At 35.7% G+C, this 15,089-nt stretch overlaps 1 protein-coding gene across 1 annotated transcript in view; it reads left to right on the forward strand.

Moving 5' to 3' along the window:
* Nucleotides 1-12,123, forward strand: part of LOC150106716 (teneurin-m-like) — a 148,237-nt gene extending 136,114 nt beyond the window's left edge. The window contains exons 23-26 of the mRNA XM_090393459.1: nucleotides 1,346-1,611; nucleotides 2,969-3,277; nucleotides 8,084-9,686; nucleotides 11,273-12,123. Coding sequence (XP_090249585.1) covers nucleotides 1,346-1,611; nucleotides 2,969-3,277; nucleotides 8,084-9,686; nucleotides 11,273-12,123 — 3,029 coding nt within the window. The remainder of the gene's footprint in view (nucleotides 1-1,345; nucleotides 1,612-2,968; nucleotides 3,278-8,083; nucleotides 9,687-11,272) is intronic.
* The last annotated feature ends 2,966 nt before the right edge of the window (nucleotides 12,124-15,089 follow it).

Below are 15,089 nucleotides of genomic sequence, written 5' to 3' on the forward strand. Positions count from 1 at the left end.
GAACGCAGAATCTGAGACAGAATTGCCGGATTCAGATATTGAATCTATAATTGAACTGTCGTGTGATACGGCGCTCAAAGACATCTTCAACACAATACCACTGATGGATTTTGGGCTATCTTGCCGTCAGGAATACCCAGTTTTAGCCGAAAAAGCGATAAATTTCTAATGCCTTTTGTCAAAACCTATAAGTGTTGAAACAGGCTTTTCAACAGTGGTTTTTCTAAAAAATAAATACAGAAACCGATTGGAAGTCGAACCGGATTTAAGAATAAAGTTATCATCTTTTCCTCCAAACCTACAGTTTCTAGTTAACAAACAACTGCATCACACTTCTCATTAATAAATTACTTGGCTTTAGTTTTTCTTTATATTTTTGCAAGAGTAAATGCTTCCTTATTATAATAATAATAAATGAAAACTCTATGAACATTCAAATCTGTTTTATTTTGCCTATTGGCCACAAAACGTTTAGTGAGTCACGAAGATGAAGTATTAAAATAACAGGGCCACGGAGAAAAAATGCATTCCTAATGAATTTTCATTTGTCAGGCATCCTCTACTAATTCTGATACCGCCTCACATGTATCCTTTTCGATTAGGACGTGAGACTGGACTTGATGAAGCATTGTTACAATTATTGCTATGAAATAGACAATTTTTTTTTTCGTTATAATTGGAAGAATTTACTTGACTTCTATTGTTGCTAGGAAATTGACAGTCGTTTCCATTGTAGTTTCGAAATGATTTCCATTGTTGCGATTAAAGCAACTGTGTTGGCTTCATTAACGTATGATAGCTCTACATTCGAATAACTCACAGTTACCAAGAAACTAAGCATGCTAATCTCATTAAACGCTCAACAATCAACGAGCCGTCTGAGATAGACTGGCAGTAATGAATATTGACGTCTCTACATTAGAAAATGGCACAGGCTTATGTTTTTGATTTGCTCATGTCAGAATTACCTAAATAGCATGAAACTAGATTAATGTATAATTTTCGGTAGATAAAATTTATTCCATCTCAAACTAATAGTTATAATTACTGGACCATATTTATCAATATAAATTCATTAAGCCTAAGATGGAATGTTAGTAGTACTCGGCTAACTTTTTAATGAGATTTTGATATCGCTTCATGAAGTAGTTCTTTAATTACCAAATGCGCTGTTTGGTAACGAGAACAATTGCGTTCCCAAATAACATCTGTTTTACTCAAATACTCTTATTCAATGAAATAAATGACGCTTTTGAACATCTTATCAAAGGTCGTGTATTTTAGTATCTTGAGAAGTTAAAATGCGTCCCAAATTTCGTAATTAACGAAGTGTCCTTTTATTCAGGTTCCGCTGAAGAACGCCTAATCTTATATTCGGATGGAAGTCTGAGTGTGACTTACGCGGACTCTTCCTCAATGGAAATAGATACCGTCCCTTATCCCGATTTGGCCGATCACACCCTTGCGGTTGGGGAAACGTTTCCTGTGCCTGCGAGCATGAAAATCACCATGAGCGACGACATCGTTCAACGGTTCCAGTGGCATTATTATGTTTATACGGAAGGAACGGGACAGGAGCGACGGGTTGCTCGAGTTGGCCGAAAACTAAAGGTTGGTATTTCGTTTCTTGTGTTGTGTCACTTTTCTTTTTTTTTTTTTTTTTTTTTTTTTAATGTCGGAAAATTCATTTTATATTTTAATCAGATTCAGCCTTGTATTAAAATCACTTGAGCATATTTCAAGCTTTTGCGTTACTCTTTCTGTTAATTCAGTTATTATTTCGGTTTCGTTGTTAGACTGCTTGTTTTTTTTATATCATTATCAAAAATAAATAAACTAAAATAAACAAATAAAAGACATAAATAAAATATAGGTAAACAAAACAAAATACAATAAATAATAGTTAAAATAAAATAAATTAAAATTAAAATTAAAAATTAAATAAATATAAATAAAATTTGAAAATCAAATAAATAAAAATTATTATAAATATATAAAAATTAAATAAATAAATAAATAAAAAGAAAAAGAAAATAAAATATAAGATTTTTTCATAACCTCGAATTTTTAGCATAAAAACACACTACTTCCTCCACAACATTCACAGTTCGTAAAAAAAATAAAAAAAATAGACCGTAAATATCGGCCCGATAGCATTTATTTCTTTAATATTATGATTTTCTTTTCTTAAAATTGTTTCTCATCCTTCGATTACAATTCACTGTTTACATTTCTTGTATCTGTTTTATTCTTTGCCAGCGAATCGAGAGCATTGGAACAAAACCACGTCAGTTTATTTGTCGGTAGTAAATTGCCATGGACTGATTTGCTTTACAGATTTCGGAGTAACTTAATATTGAAGATCCCTCCTTGCTAATTTCTTTCGAATAAATTCAGTTTAGCTTCTTAATAAAACTTTGAAAGTGAAGACCGCCGTTTGGGAGACCAGTAAATAACTTATAATTCTAAGATACTTTTTTAATATATTTATTTATATATCTTAATAAACTCTTTTTGTCTTAAAAATCCCGTTTTTTTTTCTTCTTATAAGTGAGATCGGTTTTATTTGTTCCAAGGCAAAATCCATTTACACTTTAGCAGTAATTGTACATTTCCACCAAAGGAAAAGTCGTCTGCCAGTAGAACGTGCAAAGCCTCACATGACTGCAAGTTAGAAACGAAGAAATTCGAACACGTCATAGCTGGTTAACAATGAAACACGCGCTAGAAAATGAAATCAACATTTAAATGCATCGCGGCATACGACAAACGACACAAGACGCTCGAGACGAAACATTCCAACAATGAGCACCGTTTCTACGCGACATAAACGTTACTGTGCATAAGTAGCGAACGGCCGTTTTCAATAGAACTTCCGCATTCTGTTCCTTATTCATTCTCTCGACGGAGAGAAAACCGAAAATCTCTTCGAAACGTTTCACTCAAAACCAACTATTGCTTCTTTCAGGTGAACGGGGACATCCTTTTTGTGACCGAATTCGACAAGGAGCAACATACCGAGACGGTGTACGACAGGAAACATTCACCGCTAGTGACGGCGCGTTACGACACCCGTGACCACCCCGTACAATGGCAGTCCGCCCAGAATGTCACTCCGGTTCACGTGGAGTACGACCGTTTCGGCCGACTAACCAGCTGGAAGAGAGGAGTCTTGTCTCGACGCTACGACTTTGACATCGAGGGCCGTCTCGTGGAAGTACGCTACTCCGACAGTAATGGGATTATGTACAAGTATGACAAGAAGACAACAGGCACGGTACGAACCTCCTTTTCATCCCCCTCCTTTGGCCCCATTCCATAAATGCGGACAAGGCCATAAATAGGAGACTAATGCAACGCGGCTGAGTGAGGGTGAACCCGACCGAGTCCGAAGGGAAACAATAAACGAATATTCAGGAAATCTGAAAACCTTTCCTTGGTTTCCGTTCTTTTTATTTCTACTCTTTCGCCATTTTCTCTATCTACCCATCGGTTTTTCTATCACTCCTTTTGGTTAGATGTCTATCTCAATTTTTTTTTTCATTTATCGCTGTAGTGCGACTTTTTTTTTTATCGTATTTTCTTTTGCTTTTATCGCCATTCATTTTTATTGTTTCTTTACTATTAATTCCATTAAAATACATCATTTAATTATTCTGCAGAATAACCTATTAAAATCAACAATACTAAAGTTATGGTGTGCTCCCAGATCATTAAGTCGCAAAATTACTTGACTTCGTCGAAAAATTATTATTGTAACGAAACCAGCATAAAACATAAACTGTCGATTGAACACAGAAAATAGCAATCATCCTCAGTGAGCTGATTGTTGCATTACGTCATCAGAGTATCATAGTTCTACAAAAAAAAAAAAAAAGAGCCAATAGTTACGCAAGTTTCTTTTCGAATATCTTTCGTTCGTTATCTTTGTCCATTGTAGTTATTATCTGGGATAGCATGGCAGGAATGTTAATAAGAATAATGATATTATTCTATAGAATAACAATAAATCTGAAACACGCTAAGATATTAAATTATTTTGGAAAATACAGTAATATTATTGTTAATATTATAAAAATCAATTATAAATGAATACTAATATATGGCGTGTTTGTTAAATACCGAACAATGATTGCAGCAATATTGCCTTTTATTTCCAGCAATATTTTTTTTTGTCCCTGATACTCGAGTTTTTCGTCCCGTAAACTCAAGAAAATCGACCGCAGAACCCACATTATTTTCAGACGGTAAACATATCCTGTCAGGGTTAGGTACAAGAAATGGTAGCACTTGCTTGCCCGTCTCTTCATCGGTTGCCGCTTAAAATTAGTGATAGTCATAGGCCAGTTATCTCTGATTGGCTACCAGTGGAGACTGAAACGCTCACCCAGTCTCCAAAAGTTAGATAGGGTTTATAGGCCTTACCTACTCCCTATACGGAAATTAAAAAAAAAAGCGTTAGCTTATTATTTTATTTTATTTTACCAAATAAGATAAATCCTCGAGCTCCCTTAGTCCTTATTACGCTTTGGAAAGCGGGGCACCCTTAGCCGTCATCGATAGCTGAGCTTATAACCCTTGATGATTTTGAATGCATCGGTGTACCATCACAATTGCCGCCATTTCGTGATCCTAAACTCCAATAATTTTGATTTTTCGGGCGAGGGGGAATTTATCTGCGTTAAAGATTGGCTAACCCGAAAGGTGATTGTAAAAAAGGCCTGGAAAAAGCTCTCTTGTATCACATGACTAAGTACGCATTTATGAAGGTCTTTCTTATGGCGTTCTAGCATGGTGTAATCAGAGGTTGCCACAAAACGACATAGATCGTTAAATAAAATTATAATAATAATAAATAAGAAGAAAAAATATATATTTTTTATAAAACATGCAATACATAAAATTTAAGAAAAAAATTTTCCCGAGTTATGCGTTTTCTGAGTGTATTGAAAAGCATAAACGAAATAAGGAACGTTAATTAATCAAATGATGATTCTGAATCATCTTTCACTTGCTTTTATAGGAACTTCAAATACGAAAAATGATTAAAACTCGAGTGGCAACATTATGAATTACCAGAGCAACAAACGCATAATTAAAAAGAGGAAAATATCCCTTCTGTTTTTTAAGCAATTCCCTACGACTTAATGAGGGTTTAAAGATGAAACATATAAAAAAAACACATTAAAACTTCGATATTGTAAACATATCAGTGAAATGAATAAAAATAATTATAAAAGTTTTATTGCGTTCAGAGTAGTGAGTTAGTTAGATGATCTTCCATAGAAGAATCAGTTTTTTTTTTTTTTTTTAATATTTCCCGGAAATTCAGATTTTTTTATTCTGTATACACTCAAAATCGTTCAGAAAATAATTTGTGTAATTAACAGATACAGTTATTGTGAGTGAACAGTAGATGGCGTAACGTGTAGATGGTGAATAGTGACATAGTTGTAGATCGAAGATTAAGAGTGTAGACGATGGGTTATGCATTGTAAAATGTATGCTGGGAGGCGCCACTTAACAACAACAATAATAATCAGGACTATGAAATATATTTAAAAAAATACATTAAAAAATCGATAATATGAAATATGAGATAATATGAAAATCAGAAGTTGGTTGTAGATATTAGATCATACTGACATTATATTTGTCTATTTGTGCAAGGTTTGTCAAATGAGAAAGAAGACTTTCTCTCTAATGAATTTAGTTGCCGAAGGATTTCTTTGTTTACTTAAAAAGATTGAATTTTAAACATTGCTGATCAAGGTTTGAATTGAACGACTCGAATTGAAAATAGAATGAAGAATTGATACGAATCATTTCAATAATACATACAAAAGAGGCGTTTGAGCATAAGATTAAAAATAATAGAACGAAGGTTAGAAATTATTCAGAAAATTCCGGCGTGATTTGAATTCCGTCTATGGAAAGACAGGAAATCAATGGAGAACTTTCACGTTATACGTCAAGAGAGATTATTGGAGGAATAAATATCGCCTGTTACGATAATTGTGTAAGTTATCTGATACTCTGGCAAATATACTTTTGTTCAGTGGCGGCTCGTGGCTTGAAATCGTGGGGGGTGTTGCAACTTTCGAAATATACATACACACTGTAAGTACAGTGTATACGTGTTTGGATAAAATATCAAAATTATGATAAAAATTTTAAAAAAATGAAACATGAAAAAATATTGTTTATTATCAATAAAATTATACAGTTTGTTATAATTCAAAATTACTTAAAAATAAAATTCATTATCATAACCCCAATAATGTTCTAAAATAAAAACTATAACAAATGTTATGTCTTTAATTGTAATGTCCAAATATTTAAAGAGACGGAGTAAACACGATAAGCACTACGAACACTCTACTACTGGCGCAAACTGCATATAAACAACAGTGGAACTGTGCGACGGACAGTGCCGCATTACGCTAATAGCTCGCATCTCACTATGATGCATATGCTTGTGCGCGTAGCAATATGACATGTGGTAAACATGCTGCTAGCGTCCTTCGCCCTCCTAAGTGCTACAACACGGATTTTTATTATTTTTTTATACAAAATAAGAGAATTGTATAGGATTGTTGATAATAAAATTAAATATTACAAGCAAATATAAATAAATTAATAAATATATTTATATATCGAGAAAAATTGGGGGTGCTGCAGTACCGCAGTGCCTATGCACGAGCCGCCCCTGCTTTTGTTGATTAATTGTTGACGACAAAAACTTCGGTACATGTTTGGTGAGTTCAGATGGAAAATTTGGAGAGTTAGGGAAAGCACCAGAGGGAAAAAAAAAAAAAAAAGGGTCAACGTAAAAACAACAATAGTGGCTCATGGATATTCTGTGATGAAGATGGCAAACATAGGATTACTAGCATTACTTTTTAACACCTTTACTCTGCACCATACGCAAATTAAAGAACTGAGTTCTTTCCCTGGGTTATGATAACAGATAGATTGTTCAATTAATCTACTCGGAAAAAATCATTACCGATGCTTACTTCAAACGGATAACCCAAACACTGATATTAACTAATACATGAATACCACAAATTGGTATTCATGTACCGCAGGATTGGATTCATCTCACGAAACAGTCAAATCCTTCTGTGAACACATTTTAAGGCATTTTGATAATTAAAAAAAGAAAGAAAGAAAAATTGGCCATATTACTGGTATAAACAAGAATAATTGCTAACTCATATCTGAATGTATTATTCATTCTAATAGCAAACGCTGATTTTTATGCTTTATCGTAAGTTATCACCTCGTATTTAGCCAATTGTGAATAAAATAGAAAAACAAACATATAAGCATTTCGAAAGATGGAGGTTTGTTATCTGTAACACTCCTCGAACAAATAGCCTGGGGCAATCATTACCACGAACTTCTGCACACTTCATAAAAAAAATTGTCAAAATTGTTGATGTCATTCGTTAGTTGTCCAATTCATTAGAGATAACGATAAGGGGATTTTACTCCCTAAATTTCAACATCACCTAAGTTCCTTCTTTCGTTTATCTGTTTATTTTAAGACGTGCAAACTACTGACTCACGAAAAGAAATGATGCAGTGTGCAAAGCACAACAAATCGTGTTATGCACGAAATAGAAAACTTCATCTCTTACGCAAACTTACCTAAATATCACTCATTTGTAAGTTAACTATGATGGTAGTAAAATAATTGTTTTATTTGCAGATTTCTTTGCTTTCTTTCCAGGGGATTATCTTTAGTAATAAAAGGACTTATCTGTTTGTTAATAGGATTAAAATGCAATCTTAAGAATTTATAAAGCACTTTTCGTTGTGGTTCGTCTCATGTTATATTAATCAGTGGATTAAGTAATAATCCTAGAATTACTTGGTTGCTCAGAAATCCCGAATTTACGATTTTATGTTAAAATGGAGCCGGCGATCTTCTCTTGAGGATGTGACGTGTTAATTCTAATCTTATTTAAAAGGATTTTGAGAAATACGGCTTAATTTTTAAATTTAAATAAACCAACTGCTTTAATTATTAAAAACAGATTTGTTATTTTATTTTATTTTATTTTTTTTGTTTCAGCCAAGTGAAGTTATTCTACCAAGTGGGAGTCGCTACCTTCTACAGTACGACAATGCTGGTAGTCTACAAGCAGTTATCACCCCGAATGGACACAAACATGAAATTGCTACCCAGACATCATTAGGTTTTTATAAGCTCCTATATTTAGCACCAGGTGTCCGACATCCGTATGTATTACACTTTAACGATCGCGGACAAGTATTGGCTAAGTTGTATCCTGAAAACAAAGGTAGAGTTGTGTATATTTACGACGACAGTGGGAAATTGCAAACGGTTTTCTGTGGCAGAGAAAGAACCGATTTTGCATACTACGACAAGAAGATATTGGTCAAAAGTACGTTGAAGACACTTCAAGATGCTGATATACGTGTTGATTACAGGTATCATGGCACACTGTTAAAAGAAGAAAGGATAAGGTTTGGTGGACGAAGTGGATTTAGCAATTCTAAGTTCCGTTACCGACATGAGAATCAGATTACCACAGTGGAATCAGAGATCAATGGAAAAATAATTCCAGAAACGAGGTACAGATATAATGGACAATCTGGAATACTGGAGCAGATACAACAATTCCTTGTGCATAGGCCAAAGATTAATAGTGTGTTTATACAAGACGAAATGCGACATTATTCCAAAACAATAGCTCTGGATGCATATGGAAGAATGTCTATGCTTTCTGTTACTCTATGGAACAAGGAGATTTATTCGTTGAGCTTGCAGTATGATAACCACAGCAGAGTTAAGCAGACTCATACAAAAATCGGCAAGGATGGTGTCATATCATCCGTAAATTATACCTATACTGCTGATGGATTTCTGGAAGAAGTAACGGGACCTCGCAAATGGAGATTCATCTATGACGTCAACGGAAATATGAAGAGCATCTCCGAAGGATTACTTCAAGTGGCCATGCGATATGATGATGGAAATCGTCTTATTGGTTACAATGACGTTCACATGTACACGGTCGATGCTCGAGGATTTGTGGTTCAAAGAGGTGAGGAGAAATTTGTCTTTAACGCTAAGGGTCAACTGATGTATGCATTTCAAGCAAATCATTATGAAGTCAACTATTTTTACGATTCAAACGAAAGACTGTGTGCCAGGAAAGATCATCGTGGTAACATCACTCAGTTCTTTTACTCCAATTCTAGAAATCCTCTGCAAATAACCCATGTACATTTACCAAAAGAGAAGATGACATTTTCTCTTCTGTATGACACCAATGACCATCTTATTTATATATACACGGATACCATCAAATATTACATTGTTACTGATCATGCAGGAACACCCCAAGCTATCTTCACACCGGAGGCTGTAGTGTTAAAAGAAATAAGGAGAACCCCCTTTGGTAAAGTCATGGTAGACACAAATCCAACGTTCTACTTACCACTGGATTTTCGAGGAGGAATTCGAGATCCCTTAACAAAATTAATTTTTTTTCATGGAAAGGTGTATGACCCTCAGGGACCACAATGGTTGACTCCGAGATGGGAGGAGTTCCCAGAATTATTAAAGGGGCCTTACAATATCCATGTTTACCGCTTTAACAACAATGATCCGATCAATGTTGATGCAGATGTGGACAACCATTTAACAGGTGAGTTCGAGAATTTATATCTTCTTTATTAATTATGCAAAGACACCCTGTTAATGTTACATTTCTTTTTCTATAACATTATTTGTATATATTTCGATAAGATGTGCGTCAGATTGCTGCAAAACTTAAACATAAGTCTGTAAATTAGATAAAAACGAAAATAAATAAAACATATTTATTTAAGACGGTAGAACGAATTTTTATTTCACTGCATATGTTGCTATTCAAATGTCTTCTTACAGCATTTCCTTTGTGGCTGTATATACTGATAAATCCCAGGTTCGCGATTGCAGATTCTGGGATTATTTTGATAACACGATTTCGCGCTATTTGCAGAAGTCCTGTGCTCTGAAACTTGGCTCATATACCCTGCGGTTTTTTTTTTTTTTGTAGTAAGTAATGATCTCATGAGATCTTTTTTTCTTCATTGCCAACTTGAATTTAAGAGAGCGTGGAACATCAGTCATGCAGCGTTTGAGTAGGAACATCTGCATATACAAACCTGTTCTTTCGATGCTCTTAATGCATTTTTGTTGTGTTAATTTCTTTGGCATAATCCAAATTATATTCCCATCTGACTGGGTAACCTGGGTATAATAATGCTTATGATTTCAGGGACTAGTTTCTTTATCTAAGACACATTTCGACTTGTTTTTGATCATCACTGAACGTTGCAATTGTTTAGCATCATCTGTAGATATCAGCGCAGCATTTTTACGGTTCGAAATATATCATTTTATACACGTGTTTTAAAAGTTTTTTTTGTGTGTGTGTGTGTGTGTGTGTGTGTGTGTGTGTGTGTGTGTGTGTGTGTGTGTGTGTGTGTGTGTGTGTGTGTGTGTGTGTGTGTAGCGCTAAAATCAACTTACAGCACAACACCACAACAGGAGCTCGGGACTGACTGCAGCAATGTCTTCCAATGGTTAGTCTGAGACTGAAAAAAAAAAATAATAAATAAATCCTGCCTCTTAAATGTAGAAAGGAATGTATTTTTTCTGATAGTGAGAAGGGGGAAAAGATAATGTACATTAGCGTTTTAAGATCATTTTAAAGGGATTTTTATTTCAAAAAAAATCAAAATACTCAAAAACCTTTGAAAACTAAGTTTTAAAATAAAAAGTATAGGATTTCGCATCTACTTTATACCCGCATGATAGGACAGTTAGTAATAGGACTCGATATAATTTTATGGGTAGAAATCTCTAATTAGATCTTGAGGTATCTCAGATGTAAACTACTCGAACAATCATTGGCAATAAAAATGACGCCACTACTATAATTATGTCACATGTGCTACTGTTAATGGTTTTGTTTAATAACTTTCAGCCACTTCTTAATATTATGACATTGACGACTCTAGCAGTCTTTTTACTGACATTCAGTAAAATCCCAGTTAATTTGTTCTTTCAAATATTCAGCATTTATCGTGAAATCACTCATCTCCCCCCCACCCCCACCCCCACCCCAGGAGAAAGTGTCCCTCTGTTCCTGTCTATAGTATACTGTTATCTTCTTATAAAAATCTATATAATTCCCTACTATTGTTTAGGGTTTGATCACTTTTTCTGTTTTATTTTACTCTACAGATATAGCAGACTGGCTTTCTCTTCTTGGTTTCGACATGAGTCAAGTTCTTCCAACGCCCACTTTAACGCAACGTCTAGAAAAGACGCTCACGTTACATCAGAGCCTTCCTGTCATTTCTGGATTAAGTTGTACAGCAGAAGTAGTGGCGCGTGAGTTCTCGCGTTTCAGTACCGTGCCTAGAACCGAAATTTGCGGACACAAATCGTTTTTGAACAGCATGTACTCAGAGGTTTCAAATCTACCATCCGTGCTAGGAGACGGCATTCTTCTCTCACGCCAGCACAACAAAGCCTTCGTATACGTAGTGAATGAGGCCAGCCCAATCCTCCGTGACGTCATGACTTCGGTGTTCAACGAGACCCACATGGTTGACCTTCATTTTTCCCTCCACGGACAGGATTCGTTTTTCTTTGTTCAGGAAGAGTTGAAGAAGATGCAAGAAGATTGGGATCAGTTGCAAAGGCTGGGGACAATGTTTAATGTTACGATGCATCCCGTAGATACGGCGAACGTGGTAGTGAAAAGTGGCCAAGTGGACTTAAAGATGCACAGTCCAAGTGTTTTGTTGAACATCCGCTACGGGACCACACTGGAAGAAGAACGCCAGAGGTTGCTCCATCATACAAGAAAACGCGCCATTGAAGAAGCCTGGCAGCAGGAAGTAGATTTGTTACGCAGCGGTCAACGGGGAACAACGGAATGGACGAAATCGGAGAAAGAAGAACTGATGGCTATAGGCACGTTAGGAAACTACTTTTCTACGGACGCTCATGACATTCAAAAGTATCCCCAGCTTGCAGATGACCCCACGACAGTGATCTTTCAGAAAGAGAGTGCAGAAAAACCTTAAGCCACAGAAAGAAAAAGATATTGCAGGTAAGATGGAATGTTGTGCAAAAGTCTAAAATTTAAGATTCAAAGTAAATTAAAATTTGAGGTAATTTTCAGTTTAAACTACTTGACATTACACGATCCCCAACTTCAATTGTTTAACATATTTTAAATAATGATTTGGTTGGTTGATTGTTCAAATTATGCCTAATATTACTTGTTTCACTGGCTAGACTTGTTTCACTGCCCTCTTTTGGGAGATAGAAAAACAACTTTATAGTAACTAAACCAATTTACCTTACAGATATTTCTATTCAAATAGCACGTCTTATATTTTTGCTTTCTTCTTTCAACATGAATTATTCAACTAAAAATTCTTAATTGAAATAATTTAGAATTTGTAATATTCTATTGGAAATTTTCCTATTACATGCAATTTTTTAATAATATGACAAAATATTAATACACCATTCTGAAAAATATTTCACGGTGCTTAATATATAAGTGTTATCAATTAGTTTCTAAACATGGCTGAGACATGAAGGGATACAGGGTTTAATAATCGACCGTGAGATGCGGTGATTAATGCCCTTGGAGGGTAATGCTGTAGCCAATGAAGTTCTAACTGAAGTTCGGCCATTGCTGTTACCCTCTTGCCATAATCAGAGCTTTAATTGCTCATAACACCTTATCCCTACACTGTCCTCTACAGATAACGGGGAAGATGAAAAGCATTCTTGCTTCGCCCCTTCAAGCCAGTCCTTATAAGGACTATTAATTACACAGGAGGGCTGTGATTAATTACATAAAAAATTAGGAAGGAAGAATAAACCCTGGGAGGGCAATGCTGTAGCCAATAAAGTTCTAACTGAGGCTCAGCTATTGCTGTTGCCCTCCTGCCATGATCAGAGCTTTAATAGCTCAATCAATAACACCTTATCCCTACACTGTCCTCTACAGATAACGGGGAAGATAAAAGCATTTCTGCTTCGCCCCTTCAAGCCAGTCCTTATAAGGACTATAAAGGTTTCTTAACATGTTCATTCAGTTGTGCATGTAGCAAGTCATTCGAATGATGAATTGGAATTGTGATTAGATTTTACATGACTGAATTGTATTATAAGTGCTAAAAAGATAAAAGAGATTCCATTTGTGACTTGAGAAATAATTATTTTCTACAAAAGATCACATTGGTGAATATTGCTACAAAACAGCCGATTGAGGCAGGTAAGAAAACTTTTCTGATTTCTATAAATAACAACATTGTTAGACATGGAAAAACTACAAGACGAAACTAAATTCGACAACGTATATCAATAATTTATCAAATTAGAGAAAGTACTTAATAACAATTGGACAGAAGTGATAGCACTAAACAACAGAACTCAGACCAATCACCGAACCCTGAGAATGGGACAAAATTCCAAACCAATACTTACCCTATACTGAATACAGCAGACACACAGGAGGAATTCCAAACAAAAAAAAAAAAAAAAGAAAAGAAAAAAAAAGAAAATCTCCATTACCAGAGACACACCCAAACCAATAGAAATGGAGACTGACAATGATACAAATCCAAAAGAAAGAGTACCGCAGTCATCCTAAGAGCCAAAAATCACGGGACATTCGTTTTCATTTCAGTCAGAACATTAGAAATCACATTTACTAAAGCCACCAACACTGAAGAAGGAATTCGCATCCAACCAAAAATCTCCACTGATTACAGGAAACTAACCAAATTCCTTGATATTAGCAACCTACAATACCACACATTCGCACTCAACAGCGAGAAGAACTTCAAAGTAGTGCTCAGAGGGGTAACCGAAATAAAATCAACAGAAGAAGTCACACAGACTTCGAAAACAAAGGATTCAGACCAGCCAAGGTCAATCGCATGCACAGAGCCAACAAAACACCATATCCCTAGTGCTGGTAAAAATCAGTAAAGACCAGAAACACGTCTACGATCTCCAAACTATCTGCGCTTTAGTCATAAAGACTAAACCATTGAAACACAATTTAACAACGACTCAATGTCATCGTTGTCAAAAGTTTGGCCACGCACAATGCTGTTGTAAAACAGAATACCGATGTGTTAAATGTGGTGGCAAACGTGCAACGACACAATGCCAAAAACCACGCACACAACCAGCAAAGTGTGCAAATTGCGGAGGCCCACACTCCCACAAAGCTACAGGGCTATAAAGCATTCCCACAGACCCAAAAGACTCAATCCAAAATCAGTAAATCTCCACAAGAACATAGAACCACCATACAAGCCACGACTTCCACTACAAGCAGAAAACCTTACGCAGAGGCAGCTATACCAAGACCAACTCATCCCAGACCACAATTAACCGACTCTCCAAATTCCAGTAAACCTGACCTTCCAAATTTGACTGCATTGGAAAAATGTTATCAGAATTCTAACAGACCAACCCCACGCAAGATGCCAAGGATATCATTCTTAGGCATACTCAGTTACTATTCTAAGCAATTTTGTTTATCCTTAGTGGATAAACAAAATAGAAACCCATCTACAGATTGTCAGCTGGAACGCAAATAGATTGACAAACAAGATCCTTGAACGACAGGAGTTCGCTGAAGCCGATATTATCCTCATCAACGAAACACACTTACGCCCAAGTGACAGACCAAAAATTTGGGGGTTGGGGTTGCAGCCTACAACCCCAATCCCAAATAAAAAAACTCCTACAGTCGGACCAGGAAGAACTACTGAAAGCAAGTAGAACAGTGATAATAGCCTGAGATCATAACGCCAAACACCCAACTTTGAACTTCAGAAATGCAAACAGCAATGGCAGAAGACTTAACTTATATGCTACTACAAGAAATATGGCCATAATAGGACCCATAGAACCCACATTCTACGGAACAACCGGCCAACCAGACGTACTAGATATAACAATACTAAAGAACGTAGCACAGGGCTATTAAATGCAGGCGATCAATGACATGAGTTCG

The sequence above is a fragment of the Typopeltis vanoorti genome, chromosome 5, assembly GCF_054136105.1.
Source record: "Typopeltis vanoorti isolate ZY-2024b chromosome 5, IOZ_Tvanoo_1.0, whole genome shotgun sequence".
In the NCBI taxonomy this organism is placed as follows: domain Eukaryota; kingdom Metazoa; phylum Arthropoda; class Arachnida; order Uropygi; family Thelyphonidae; genus Typopeltis; species Typopeltis vanoorti.